Source organism: Lissotriton vulgaris, chromosome 2_1 (assembly GCF_964263255.1).
Source record: "Lissotriton vulgaris chromosome 2_1, aLisVul1.2, whole genome shotgun sequence".
NCBI classification, from domain to species: domain Eukaryota; kingdom Metazoa; phylum Chordata; class Amphibia; order Caudata; family Salamandridae; genus Lissotriton; species Lissotriton vulgaris.
The window spans coordinates 467,170,870-467,185,772 of NC_141687.1; the positions used below are offsets into that span (position 1 = coordinate 467,170,870).

Sequence of the window (14,903 nt, forward strand, 5' to 3'; positions counted from 1 at the left end):
TTGATTATGTATGTTTTTAATTAACTGAAAATGTTTTTAACAATTAATGTAAACATATATCTCTTTTTTGAATAAACACACAAATGTATTTTTTGAAAACATCTCTGCCTTTCTTGTCTAAATTTGATTAACAATGAGAAATTCTATGTGATATGTACTGGTAGCTTTATAGTATTGACATACATGAGTTGTATGTCTCTATAAATTGTGAGGTTTTTTCCATTGTGAGATTGGTATTCTGAAAAACAGGTTGGGGCACTACCAGATTAACATTAACCATCTCGACGGTTAGTCAAGGGGCTTTTTTGTTCCTGATAAACCCTTCCATCCAGCAATCCACACTTGCTTCTGTATGCCTCAGGGAGCGTGAAAAGATAGACTGGCACAGATGTTGATGATGTCAACTAGCTGAGCGAGAATTTGTACCAAGTTTGCCACAATCAAAAGACCACGATAAAAAATCCCAGAGGTATTCCAGGGCCAATGAGTGGAAGACGGACTAACACAGTGCACAATGTGGTTAAACCTCAACCACACAATCGCAAAAGACCAAGGGCAACGCCTTGCAAATCTAAAGCAATATAGGCAAAGATACTAAATTTCAAACAAGCGATGGAGGTGTGGGGCAGAGAGAGCAACGCAAGGGGATTTAGGAAGGCTTATCATTTCTTACAAACAATAAAACACACACAAACTGCCCTGAAAATTAAAATCATCAAGGTTTGGATGGATACAAAGCTACTATTGCAGTATATGAGAAATGTAGTGGTCCGCATTATGAACTCTGAGTGCTACATCTCTGAATTGGAAGATAAAGCAGGGACACTTCACAGGGTAGTCTTTATATTGCTGCAGCCACTTGACCTCTGGAAAAGAAGATAGAAGATGTGGAGTGGTATGCACGGCAGAACATCCTGTGGATTATGGAATACCAGAAGGGGCAGAAAGCAAAAACCCTGACTAATATCTTGAAGGATTTCTCCTCAATTGATTCTGGACAATAACCTTCACCCTCTCTTTATAACTGAACGAGTCCACAGATCTAAGGCACTGAGGTAATATCCGAGCGCCCACCATGCCCCATTATTGTGCAATTTCTTATTCCGAGGGGCAAAGGCACTATTTTGAAAATGGTCAGGAAATGAGGGCATATGTTGTTGCCACTGACACGAATCACGTCTTTCTCTAGTTTCTCTTGTAATTTTTGCTCCTCTTCCTTGCATGCCTCAAAGTGAAACACAACTCCCAAGAATTTCAAAGGACAACAAGAAGTGGGATTTTTAGGGCAAAAGAGTGCCCACTTTTAATGTAAAACAAAAGCACAGCTCTTTTAAGCCTAAACAATTACTGATCAAGACAGCTCCTGTAATAAATCCATATTTGTATTCATTCAAAATTAATTATTGAATTCATACCTTACTCCTTGAAAGATTAGAACTATATTGAGCCAAAAATTTACAACCAAAAAAAAATGACAACAAACTTAACCTAGCCATAAAGAATTAGTGTCCATCAGCAAAAGCCAGGTGAGGTTGACTTTTAGTGATGGACGCTCATTCTTCTTAAGGCCTTAGTGATCTTCCAGGTGGAACCACCGGGGTAATTATTCAGAGGAACAGTGTAGAACAGTGTATAATGCTATCAGCACCCTTTCAGCCGTCCATATTATAATACTATCGCTCTTATAGAGATAGCCTTATTTTAGGGTATTGATACCTTCCATGTTAAACCGCATTATGAATCGCCTCCTGTATATTTTTTGTAGAACTCTCTAAGTAGATTTGTAGCCATCTACGGCAGAATACCATCACATATTTTAAGAGTTTTCTTGGCCTTGATGTTGCAGTCCGCTTCTTCTTCATTTTCCGAGGGTGTGCCTGTCGGTGAGGCTTTGATTACACCGTGGGTATGAATTGTCTCCCGGGAGAGCCTACGATGCCTCAGAATGAAATAATGGGATTCCGGGCATTAGGACTATGGGCCTGCTTGCAACTCTGTCGAGAGTTTGAAAATCTGTATTTATTGTATCCTCTGTTATTGTATTTGGTCCTGATGAAGGTAGAAAAAACCCACAGTGTGATACACCAAAATGTGCTTCAATGTTTTTAATGTGCCTACTGCAGTTGGCCACACTAGGAGGGAAGAACATATATTGTCTCCTTGATGATTGACCTTTGTGTCTACAGCAGGGGCCTTGTTTTAAATTAAAGGACCTGATTGTGAGGTTGAGTAACTGTGAGGTTGAGACTATGTTGATTGTGTTGTCATTTTGTCATAGATTTATTTTTATTCTTTCTAAGGATTAAGATTGAATCATTTATTAATTTTGAGTGAATAAAATAATGAATTTATTACAGAAATTGTCTTGATCAATAATTGGTTGTTTGGGCTTAGAAGACTTGTGTTTTGGTTTTACAGCTCCAAGAATGTCTTCTTTGACAAGCCAGAAGTGGCATGAGAATTTGTTTTTGAATGCAGGGATGCTGGCGAGGACTACTCTAATAGATTACACAGAGTTTTCGGGCACTCTTTAGAAACCTCAAGTAAGGAACAAATAACCTTCAATCACTTGACTGAGTCAACGCAAGAGGGGGTAGAAAAGTCAGAGATGGAAAAGAACAATATGATCAGTAGCCAAAGCCAACAGCAGAATCAAGGGACTGGACTAGCAGGAGGACCCTCTACACGATGCAAGACACCTGATGACGAGGCACTTTGTGTAGTTATATTGGGCCAAAGAACTACAGGTCAAACACACACATATGTACACCTGCATGTAATACTATCCAACGTTATGCAAATGTTACAAAATAATGGTCAATCTAGAAGGAGAGCTACAGATATTGAAATAGACAGTTAAGTCAAACTTTTAATTCATGGGTTTTCAGGGGAAGGATATATTTCTTCCTTCTTACATTTGGAAGGCGGTCATATGGAAGAGTAATGTACGGGGCAAGGGGACATAAGTAGCTTGCAAGTTTATCCATTTCAGTTTGTGATACACCGGCATGAAAAGTGACTCAGGTTGCACAGACTGATTCCCTAATGTAGAGGACATGCATGGCAACTGCAATAGACCTCATGTAAATAGCCCCAGAGACGAGATTAGAATGGGAGTAGTGGCCAGTATTGGAAGCTCAAGGGTCAGATCTAGCCCTCCTACAGGAAATTCACTTAATAGACAATTACAACAGACGTCTAGGAAGGGAAAAGATACTGCCCACTGCTCCATACGGAGTTCACCCATAGTTCCATAGAGGTTTTGATACTAGTAAGAAAGACTCCCCCTTCACAATCAAAAGAGAATAGACAGACCCCACCTGGTGTTAAATGGGTGCCTGCGGGACCTGTGGCAGGACGGATGTACAGTGTTTACTATCTATACATCACCCTGTTTATAGAAACGCACGCTAGATAAGGCCAGCTCCATCTTACAAGAGGCACCTCATTGCACATAATAAGTGCCGACTTTAACAATGAGATGGAGCGAAATAGGAATAAATCACCACGTCTCATACAGAGACTCCCCTCTTAACTGGCCCAATGGGCGGGAGCCTTGTGGCTGACTCATGGATGGAGATTATAGCACCCCTCTGATCGACAGGCAATATTTCGTCTTTTCTGGGGCACCTAGATCATTTTCGAGACTACGCTTCATCCTGATGGATGAAGTCCCCCAAATGTAGAGTACCTCACCACTCTTCCCTACAGTTCTCATTCTCATTCATAATCTTTATTTCGGCACAGTTTGAGCCATAAAAGATATGCAATTTGACAATACATGATAAAATTAACTAGCTCCTGACATTATCGTAAATTTAAAAAAAAAGCAAATACAATTGTGCAATACAATGCTGGAGCAGGGAGATCTTTTAAACAAAAACTTGTAAAAATTGTAAGTATTTAAAAAGGAAAAACATGTAAGTACGATGATACATCATAAGGTTTAAACAAAAACTGTTTAAAAAGTGGACAGGGGAAGAATAGGTTTGCAATACAGTAAATTCCCTAATATCTAATTTACAATTTAAGACCACTCTTGTTGCGAACAAAATGTATAGGTCTAAGAAATCTGCTAATACTAGATGCAATTGTTCTTCTAGTATCAGATTTAATAATCCTCAGTGCCTCCTTACATGATCTTACGCCAAGAAGATTACATAGAGGCTTAATCCATTTTCTTCTGGATGTCACATAGGCAGGACAGAAGAAAAGGATATGCTGGTCGTCCTCCTTGGAAGTATCCTGGCACATAGTAAAAAGATCACTTAACGGTGTATCATTTTGCCCAGCTATACCCTTCCTAGACCATCTTGCCAGGGTTGAATTGGTCATAAGATTTCCATATCTCAGTTTCATGAATACACTTTTAGCTAGAGGTGGTTCGATCTCATCAAGGAAGTTCTCAAAACAAGAATTGTCCATGAAGATCTGAAAATTATTTGTTAATGTTCCATCTCTATGTTCATTAATCATTGGATGTTCAATATGGCCCCAGAAGACAGACGTCAGCAGTTTTTTTGAGTTTTGGGGTAAATTTTCCGGGTCTTCCCAAAATTGGGGTAAGCCAATTTTCCTAAACCAAGAACGAACATGTTTAAGCCAGGCATTGGAATTAAACGCATCCAGGCTCATTACTTCTTTTAACCCAATCCTATAGTCTATGAGTTCTGGTATAGACCAGAGTCTCACCCAAAATGTTAAGGGTCTGTTTCACAGTGGTCTGTTTGTTTGACATTGAGGTCCAGCATTAGTGGAACTAAGGGAGTGCCAGTTGGCATCTTAACAAGGCTTCTCAGAAATTTATTTTCATTAATTGAGAAGGCATTCTTGGACTTTGGCCCCCAAATTTCAGCCCCGTATAATGCTGCTGGTTGCACCTTAAACCTAAATATCTCTGATTTGCATATGGCCATGTCTGAACTGGGGTGGCTGAGTGAGCTAAAGAATGGTGATGGATTAAACCCAGATCAGTTGACTGGGGGTGAGTGTTTGATTTGCTCAAACGCTCCGTCCATCATCCCCTTTTGTATTGCTTTGTCCGCTCTAAGTTGGCAGGGTATGCTCAGACGTGAGACCCTTGCTCACTTGGCCACTGGATTCAAGATAGCCTGGCTGATGAGGATTATGAATCCGAAACCGGTCCCAGGATGCTTGTTTCCGGTCCAGGGATGACATGGCTTATGAGTTCGGGCTGGACTGTTCCCATGAGGCACAGGGTCAGACTGATTTGCATATGGCCATGTCTGATCTGGGTTGGCTGAGTGAGCTAAAGAATGGTGATGGATTAAACCCAGATCAGTTGACTGGGGGTGAGTGTTTGATTTGCTCAAACGCTCCGTCCATCATCCCCTTTTGTATTGCCATATTTCCAATAAAGGCAGCAAAATCTGAATACTTGGTCCACAGTGCTTACTCTGTTCCTAAACCCTGCCTGGAACTTAGTAAGTACTGAATTGTCTTCCATCCACAAGTTCACTCTAGCTATAATATGCCTGGAATACATTTTTTGCAGAATATCCAACAGTGAGTTGGATAATGACTATTTTAATGAAGGTGATCTTTCAAGATGCCAGTGACCTGGATACTTCTACACTGGCCTTCTTTCTCCTCCCATACCTGCTACACAAATGCTGTTGGTATGCAGAGGGTGGCAGAAGTGCAAAACGTACAACATCCTGCTATGAAGGTAAAGACAAATGTTCTGACAAAGGTACTTCAGCCTGGTCAAACACCATTCAGTTGTGAAAGGTTTTAAAGAAAGCTGGGCCATAATATGTTCTTTCCGTCTGTCTGCCACACCCAGACAGTTCTATCAGCAATTTCACCCCTTTCAGGACTACAGTAGGGCAGCAGGAATCAGGAGGCAGCAGATTATGTACCTCTTCTGTGTGAGCGCTTAGAGACAAGTGGGGATTTGCGCTATACAAAAACTTTTTAACATAACAAGTAGGGGTTTCCAATTCCTCCCAACAGCGGACGCTGCCACTAGCTCAACAGGTCTTTTGCCCATTTGTGCCAGTGGCTGCACTTTGGAAAGACAACTCCCAGGACATTAGGAAAGTCATACAGTTCAGTCCCCATGTATCTAGTATTTGCAGCCAGAAAACCATTTGAGTGTTTTCTTTCTGACACTTATCAGAGACCTCTGGTATCTGATGGAAGCTCCAGTCCATATTAGTTTGCTGGAGTAGAGGGTGATTCACTTGGTGTTGAAGGCCTTCCTGTCCACCATCAGAGGAAGGATGGTGCAGGCGCTCACATCAAAAGTATCGCCTTGTAGTACTCCAAAGATAGGCGAGGTGGGGTCTTTTGTCCTGGACCTCCAGGGAGTTTCTCTGGTAATGAACCACCTAACAGGATCTTTAAACAATCAGTCATCGACGCCTAGTGGAGCGCGAATGGCAGTTACACCCGGAGGTGGCGCAGAGTGTCTTACATCAACTGGGAGAACCGTTGCTCAATCCTTTCATTGCTGGGAGGAGTACGAAATATCAGTATTTTTGAGTGTTGAAGTTTCCAAGCAGCTCTCTCATTTTGCTTAGAGTGGATTTCAGGACTCATGCATGCCTTCCCACTGCTACCTCTCCTCCCCTGAGTTCTGAAGAAGATCTGGAATGACCAGGCCCAGGTCATCCTAGTGGCACCAGACTGGGACAGGGAAGTGTGCATAAGTCTAAGCATAAGCATCCACCTTCCGATCAAGCTGTCGCTTCATGAGGCTCTTCTGCTATAGCAGCAGGGCAAGGTCCTGCACCCAGCCTGCACAATCTGAATCTCAATGTTTTGAGACTGAGCTCGGCAGTTGATCTCATATCGCCTTCCCCCTAAGATCAGTGATGTCATCTTGGTGGCTAAGTGCCTCTCTACAAAATAGGTGTATATCAGTCGTTGGGACATATTTTATTTATTTATTTTATTTGAAGAGTTTTATAGAGCGCTGGCTAGACGGAGCTATCAGAGCGATTTACATGAGGATTAGCATTAGAAATAAACAGTGTTACTTCATTTACATCAGTTACTGGAGCATAGCATTACTTAGACAAAAAAAACAGTGTTACATAGTTCCATCAGTTAATAGAGCATAGCTTAACATAGAAACAAGTCCTATGGAGCATAGAAGGAAGTGGGGGAATAGTAAGGGGTTGGAATGTTGATCGGGTCAGGCAGACAGGCCAGGGAGATAGTACTTCAGAGAAACATCAACAAAGTCAGTATAAACAGGTCAACAAACTTGTTGCTGCTTTGTCAGGGGGCTAGACTTTGTGCTTCCCAGCCGCAATCCCGGAAAGGCGTAGATGGAAACAAGGCAACTGGGCAACTGTGGTCAAGTCCGGAAGGCAGGTCTTAGCCGAAGGGGTGATCCCCAGCCCATCTCCTCAGCAGCTACCTAGGCAGCTCAACTGGGCATCGGCCATGTTGGAAATGGATCCGCAATCAGGAGATTTTCATTGATTCATCGGAAGGCGAGGGAAGATGGAGACGAGGCAGGGAGGCGAGAAACAGTGCCCATGTCAAGAGGGTAGGTGACAGCTGTGGGGGTGATCCACAGCCAATCTCCACTACAGCTACTTCGGTAGCTCCACTGGGTATCAGCCATATTGCTAGGGCTCCGTCCGCAGTCGAAAGATTATTACGGTGCCATTAGAAATTGTTGAAGTCGGCATTCAAGTTAGATCGAGAGAATTGGGGCATCAGAGGACCACTGTCCATAGATCCCCGGGAGTAGAGGTTCCTAGGGTGGTAGAATTCAAGGGTCGAAGTCAAAAAGGCAAACCCTAGCCAGGGAGCTCCCGGCCAGAGCTCCTCACCTGTCGGCCATCTTGGAGGGTTTTCTAGAGTGTTTCTTTGAGTGTATACTCCTCCTTCTTTTTGTATTTGAATAAGAAAGGAGAAATCACAATTCCTTTTTAAGAAAAGCTCTTTTTTTATTCTTTTTATATATACTTTGTATGATCCAACACAAAGGTTACATCCTTGTTTTCCAAAATATTCTTGAAGTCATATTGCTAGAACTGCAACAGCCGACACGTGTTTCGCCCTCAGTGGTCAATTGGACCGGGCTTTCTAAAGGCTGAAAAAGATGTTAATTGGGCAGTATAAGTCGATGTTATATAAGAGGCAAGATGTAACTAAACACCCAGTGTAAAGTGTGTTTATGCCCAGTCTGTCAATTGGCTCTGCGTCTTAAGGAGCGTACAGCCTAATAAAGTAACTGTTATCAGCTTGTATGGACGGCACTTATATGTTCTCAGCGTGGAGCCGCATGGTGCCACCTACCGATGCACAGGAGTACTCCTTTAAAGTTTCCGAATCCAGTCTGCTGTTGCGCATTATGCTCAGTATTGTATTGTCTATCATATGATGCATGAAATGTGAACTATGTAATATGGAATAGTGGTGGTTTGGAATGTGGGAGCTCGGGTGGTAGTCGGTTAGAAGACGAGGGATCAAACAGTACGTTTTAATATGTGCAACCAATGCTAGTCAAGAAATAAAGAAATAATTTTTTCCAAAAAGAGGAATGGGAACAGCATCAGTAGAAGTTTAAAAAATACTGTTCTGAAGATTAAGACTGCATGCGAGGCGTAAGATGGCACACGCTGCACTGGCACAGGGTTCGTTCGTATATCCTTCATTCTGCTTGATTGGTAGTTGTGTCACACTTGTAGAGAAAAGAGGAAGGACATATGTACAGGAGCGTATGTGGAAGTGGCCATTTTAGTTGAGGAGCTATCCGGGTGATCCAAGTGCAAGAGACTTTGGGCGGATGGATTAATATGAAGGTGACACGCACACCAGATAATAAGTACTCAAACCTATAATTGTATTTGGCATATTTTACAAGCAACTATTCCTCTTTGTGTGGGATGTAAGCAATAGCTACTGCGTGGGGAAAATGCACAAGATAAACAATCTGCAGATAGAGTATCCACCAGAAAGATCCAAGGCGAGTAACTTGTTTGCAAAGGCCTCAGAACCATTCAAATGGAATTGTGACTAATGGAGGAATATTTGCATAGTCAGCAAATTTGGAGGATTTTTTTTCTAAGGTTATGTTTTAAATGGGAATTAAGAGTTTGAGACTTTGGTCATAAGAAAACAAACATTGTCTAAAAAAGGGTGTGTGTTTTTATAACAATACTTTCTCATTACACCTCTTCTAAAACTTCCAGAAACGTCAATGCTGGCAGAAAGGATTCCTGTTCCATCCAGTCCTGTTCCCATAGCAACCATCGACCTCGTGCAGCCGCATTCCGACAATATCATGCCTCGAATAGAGCCGAAACTTCCTCCAAAGAAAACAAAGCACCAGGAAGAGCAGGAGGACGTAAACAAGCCAGCTTGGGGCGTCAGTGGTTCCCCGTGGGTCACACTAGCATTCGCTTTCTTTCAGGTGAAGGAGATGATCCAGCTGTCCAAAAGCAGTCAAAACGCCGAGAATCAACCTTTACAGGTAATTGTCATGCAAATGTAACATTTGCTAACTACATTTCTGAACTCCTAGACAGTCATTCTAGTAGTTCACCTGAATCTACAGTAATATTTATAGAGTCCAGCTAGTTTAAAAAAAAAAAGTTCTCTTTGCCGAGTGCTGCATTGATAACAATAACCAGCAATAGACATTCTAGAATGTTCGTTTGCTTGATGATGGTAGGTGTAGTTTTAATGTCTGTTGTGACGTCATTCACTGGGTGACCCCTTTCAAGTTAAAATTATGTTCGAGGCATGTGGGCTGCTGAATTCATATCTGTACATAGATCGCCGCCTAGTGTTGGGTCCGGATGATTGCACTTTGTTGTCTTGGAAGAGTCTTCGAAGTATCACGAGATAGGTGACTCCTACCCTGGACTACAGAGCGCATGGGCATCTTCTCCATCCTCAGATTGTTTTTTTCCGCCATTGGGTTCGGATGCTAACTCCTATACTCCAACTTTGGAATCGAAAACAAAACTTTTCTAAAGGCCAAAAGGCCTTCAATTTCGACGGTATTGTTCTCGTTCGGTACCTCTCTACTGGATCCAGCCTTCCATCTCGAATCGGTCGTCGACACGGGCAGTTGGGCCTTTTCGACGCCACGTAAGCCGACAGTCCATGGAAGAAGCCCGTTTAAAAGGTGCCCACAATGCCACTCCAAATTCCCACATACTGAAAAACACTCAGTTTGCAACAAGTGCCTTTCCCCAGGCCATAGGGAAGAAACCTGGCCAGCCTGCGCCCAGTTTCGATCGAAGAGAACTATACGAAACCGACGGCCCGCTAGGCAAGTAATGCAGCGACAGGCACCGGAACCGGACAACATCTTCGATGATGACCAGGATCTACCGGAAGCTCCAGACTCGGACCTAGAAATCATCACCGTCGAGGACTACTCGGACTCTGTTGACGACATCCCACCGGGGCAAATCGTAAGTACCCTGCCCCGACTCCAATTAGCCCGTTACCAAAGGCTCCAGTCGAGGCATCGCCAAAAGGCCTTAGCCAAGATCATAATAAAGTTTCGCCAGCCCCGCCATCCGGCTCGGCTTCGAAACCGAAACCTTCAGAGACCCCAGGGCCCAGTACCATCGTCCCTAAGAAGGCTCCAGAGCCAAAGAAGGTCGTCGACCCGAAGGACGTCGATTCGAGAAAGGCCATACAGCCAAAGAGCATCGAGCCAAAGAAGACTGTCGACTCCAAAAAGGCCGCTCAGCCAAAAACTGTCGACCCCAAAAAGGTAGTCGAACCGAACAAAGGCACGCAGCCGAAGGGCGCCGAACCAAAGAAGGTCGCCTACCCGAACAAGCCTACTGTTCCGAAATCCGTCGACCCGGCAAAAGCAACATCGACTCGGAAAAGGACACTCATCCAAAAAAGCCTACGGAGCACAAAAAACGTGTCGAACCGAAAGTTCCGGTCGACCCAAAGACACTCGTCGACCCGAAAAAAGGGCCCGAGCTGAAAAAATCCAATAAAACACCAAAAGTCGCCGAAAAACCAGGCATTGCCGACCCAAAGAAGTCTAACATTCAACCCAGGACTGTAGAGGAAGAACTCTTCCACCCAGATCCATCAGACGACCAGGCAAATATATATATTAATCCAGAGACTGGTAAAGTTACCATCCTGCATAGAAAAAAGAGGGTCCTTTGGACTTTGGCTCTCATTCCCCTATTCCATTAAAGAAAAAGGACTTTGGGACTTCTCCCTCTAGACCCTTCATCCCTTTTCAGCCTATCATGCCTACTACACCTTATTCTCCTTCTCACCACGGGGACAGTGAGGGTAACATGGGGGATGAGCCACAGCCTCAATATGATTTCCCACAAGATCCTCAACCACAAGAGGAACCATTACAGACCCTTACAACACCCATCCCATCCCATCCCTGATGTACCCTCTTATCCTACTAAGCCGTCACCTACTGATGACACCATAGTCTTCAATCAACTCCTAGACAGGGCAGCACAATTCCACAATGTAGACATGCATAATGACCCTGTTGAGGAAGACTTCTTATTTGACACCTTCCCTACTTCAGAAAAAAAGTGTCGGAACACTTCCCATGTTAAAGGGAGTTCTAAAACATGCACCTGACATATTTAAGGATACAGCCAGGGCAAGGGTAATCAATCCCAGAATAGAAAAGAAGTATAGGGCAGCTCCTACAGACCCTACTTACATCAAAGGGCAGTTACCACTAGACTCACTGGTAGTGGCTAATGCACGTAAAAGGGCCAACTCCCAAACAACAGGGGAAGCACCTCCCCCCGATAAAGAGTCAAATATACTGGAGGCATCAGGCAAAAGGGTAGCAGCACAAGCCTCCAACTCATGGAGAATTGCTAATACACAAGCCCTACTGGCTCGTTACGACAGGGCGCACCATGATCCGCTCGAAAGCCTAATGCAACACCCACCTGAGCCTTTTAAAGCACAAGCTGATGATCTCATACAGGAGGGAAAATTCATAACAAACGCCTCCATCAAATGCGCGCTTGACGCAGCAGACACCGCAGCTAGGACAATTAAAACTAGCGTCCTACTACGCAGACATGCATGGCTGCATATTTCTGGTTTTAAGAATGAGGTGCAGTCCACCATTCTTAACCAATCTGTCAATCAGGATTTTCTATTTGGCCCTGCTGTCGACACCCTTTTGGATAAAATGAAAAAAGACACAGAAACCGCAAACTCAATGGGGGCATTGCAATTTCAGCAACATAGACGCTCCCTTTGACGCTCCTCATACAGAGCAACTACTCGAGGAAATACCTCGCAAACACCTGCCTCATACAAAAGTAACACACAAGGTTCCTTAAAAAAAAACACAAACAGAGGAGGTTATAGGGGCAACAATAATAAGGGTAGAGGACGTGGAGGCAATAACACCAGAGCCTCCACTGCCACAAAACAGTGACTTCAGTACACTACCTCCAGACCACCTAACACCGGTCGGAGGCAGACTTCAACAGTTCCTACCTATTTGGAACGCAATTACCACGGACTGGTGGGTGAGAGAAATTATCCAGTTTGGTTATTGCCTAGAACTGACTTCTACACCACCAAATATACCACCCAGACATCGTCCTATGTCCACAGAACACATCACCCTGCTACAACAAGAGGTGAAATGCATGCTGGAAAAGGGGGCCATAGAGCAAGTCACTTTCCACCAGCAAGGGAAGGGGTGTACTCCCTATTCTTCCTTATTCCCAAGAAGGACGGTTCCCTCAGACCAATATTGGACCTCAGACCCCTAAATCAATATATACTATCGGAGCACTTCCATATGATCACACTACAACAAGTGCTCCCGTTGCTACAACAAGGAGATTTCCTAGCAAAACTGGACCTCAAAGATGCGGATTTTCACATACCCATCCATCCAGCCCACAGAAAATACCTCAGGTTCACAATAGAAGGTCAACACTACCAATTCAAGGTTTTGCCTTTCGGGGTTACCACGGCTCCAAGAGTGTTGACAAAATGCTTAGCGACAGTGGCAGCACATCTCAGAAGGCAACACGTCCATGTGTACCCTTATCTGGACGATTGGCTAATACAAGCAAAAGCGTACCAACAGTGTGCAGCACACACGTCTCAAACAATTCTGTTGCTACACAGCCTAGGCTTTTCAATCAACTACACAAAATTGCATCTGCAACCATCCCACGTACAGCAATACCTGGGAGCCACTATAAACACCTCAGTGGCAAAGGCATATCCAAACTCAGCAAGGATAGCCAGTATGCAGATACTCATTCGCAAATTCATGCTACAACACTCTCTACCAGCTGGAGTCTTTATGCAGCTCATAGGCATGATGGCCTCCTGCATATTCATTGTCCCCCATGCCAGACTTAAAATGCGCCCATTACAGGAATGCCTTGCACGGCAATGGAACTAGGCTCAAGGACAACTAAAAGACCTAGTGTTGGTAGACAGTCGCGCTCCCAACTCTCTGCAGTGGTGGAACCCACAAAACCTTTCCAAGGGGCGACTGTTCCAAGAGCCGGTTCCACAACTAGTACTAACAGCGGCGCATCACTGACAGGCTGGGGAGCCCATCTCCTTCAATACACAGTACAAGGGCTCTGGACAACCAAACAGAAAAAGCTGCATATCAACCAACTAGAATTGCTAGCGATATTCCTAGCCCTAAAAGCATTTCAGAAATACCTGTACAGCAAGACTTTGTTGATCCGGACGGACAACATGACCGCAATGTACTATATCCAGAAACAGGGAGGAACGCACTCTCCACAGCTGTCCCATCTGGCACAAAGCGGAGAAGTGTGGCTCAATGGTTAGAGCGGCAGACCTTGATGCAGAGGTCTAGCCGGGACCAGGGTTCAATTCCCGCCTCGGCGGGTTCTGGGCTCAATTTCCGCAGACCTGATAATTCTCGCCTCGGTGCCTATTCTAATCATGGGTCCCACTCTGCAACTCTGGGCAATAGCTTGCTTAATCTCCACAACGGCCCCAACAACGCTAGGATGCCTGGCTTCACCTTGAGGGTGCCCAGGAGTGGACAATTCACAGGGAAAAGCCAGAAAGGGTTCCACAGCGGTATGCGTACAAGCGCCTGAGATACCCCTTCGGGGGTCGATTCGGTGCGCTATACAAATACTGCTGCATTTACACATTTACAAAGCATATGGAAGTGGGCGATTCCCAAAAACATTTTTCTCCTAGCAGAACACCTTCCAGGGAAGGACAATCGGATTGCCGACCTGTTCAGCAGGCACAGCCAACAACTACACGAATGGGAGACTTCACCCCCAAGTTCTCAAGCCATTCTTCAAAGAGGGGGGTCACCCAGAAATAGACCTGTTTGCCACAAAAGAAAACTCCAAATGCCAGTACTTTGCCGCCAGATTCCCACATCCGTTGTCACAGGGCAATGCGATAAGGATGAACTGGTCAGGCAGATTTGCGTACGCTTTTCCCCCAGCACTGCTGATCCCGCTGGTGGTACGCAAACTGCGGCAACACTCACTCACGCTAATTCTAGTTGCTCCCACATGGGCGAGAGAAACGTGGTACACAACATTCCTGGAACTTTCAGTAGTTCCTCATCAAAGACTGTGCCTTTCACCCCATCTTCTAACTCAGAACCATGTAGAAATTTAGACACCCAGATCCCAATCAGATGAACCTAGCGATCTTAGAGTTTGGATACCTTAACTTGCCCCCAGATTGCACGAACATCATTAGGGAGGCAAGGCGAACAACCACACGAGCGTGCTATGCAGCTAAATGGAAGAGATTTGTTATTTACTGCAACAATAACCAAATCAACTCTTTAGACGCTTCCATACAAAACATTATATGTTACCTACTGCATCTACAAAGATGTGACTCAGCATACTCTTCTATACTACTACACCTCGCTGCTAAAGCAGCATACCTTCAAAACA

The 14,903-nt window shown here is 44.3% G+C and overlaps 1 protein-coding gene across 1 annotated transcript in view; it reads left to right on the forward strand.

The window, feature by feature from the left end:
• The window catches only part of MFSD6 (major facilitator superfamily domain containing 6), a 418,145-nt gene that overhangs the window by 301,667 nt on the left and 101,575 nt on the right, over positions 1 to 14,903 (forward strand). Inside the window, exon 6 of the mRNA XM_086955375.1 lies at positions 9,177 to 9,457. Coding sequence (XP_086811501.1) covers positions 9,177 to 9,457 — 281 coding nt within the window. The remainder of the gene's footprint in view (positions 1 to 9,176; positions 9,458 to 14,903) is intronic.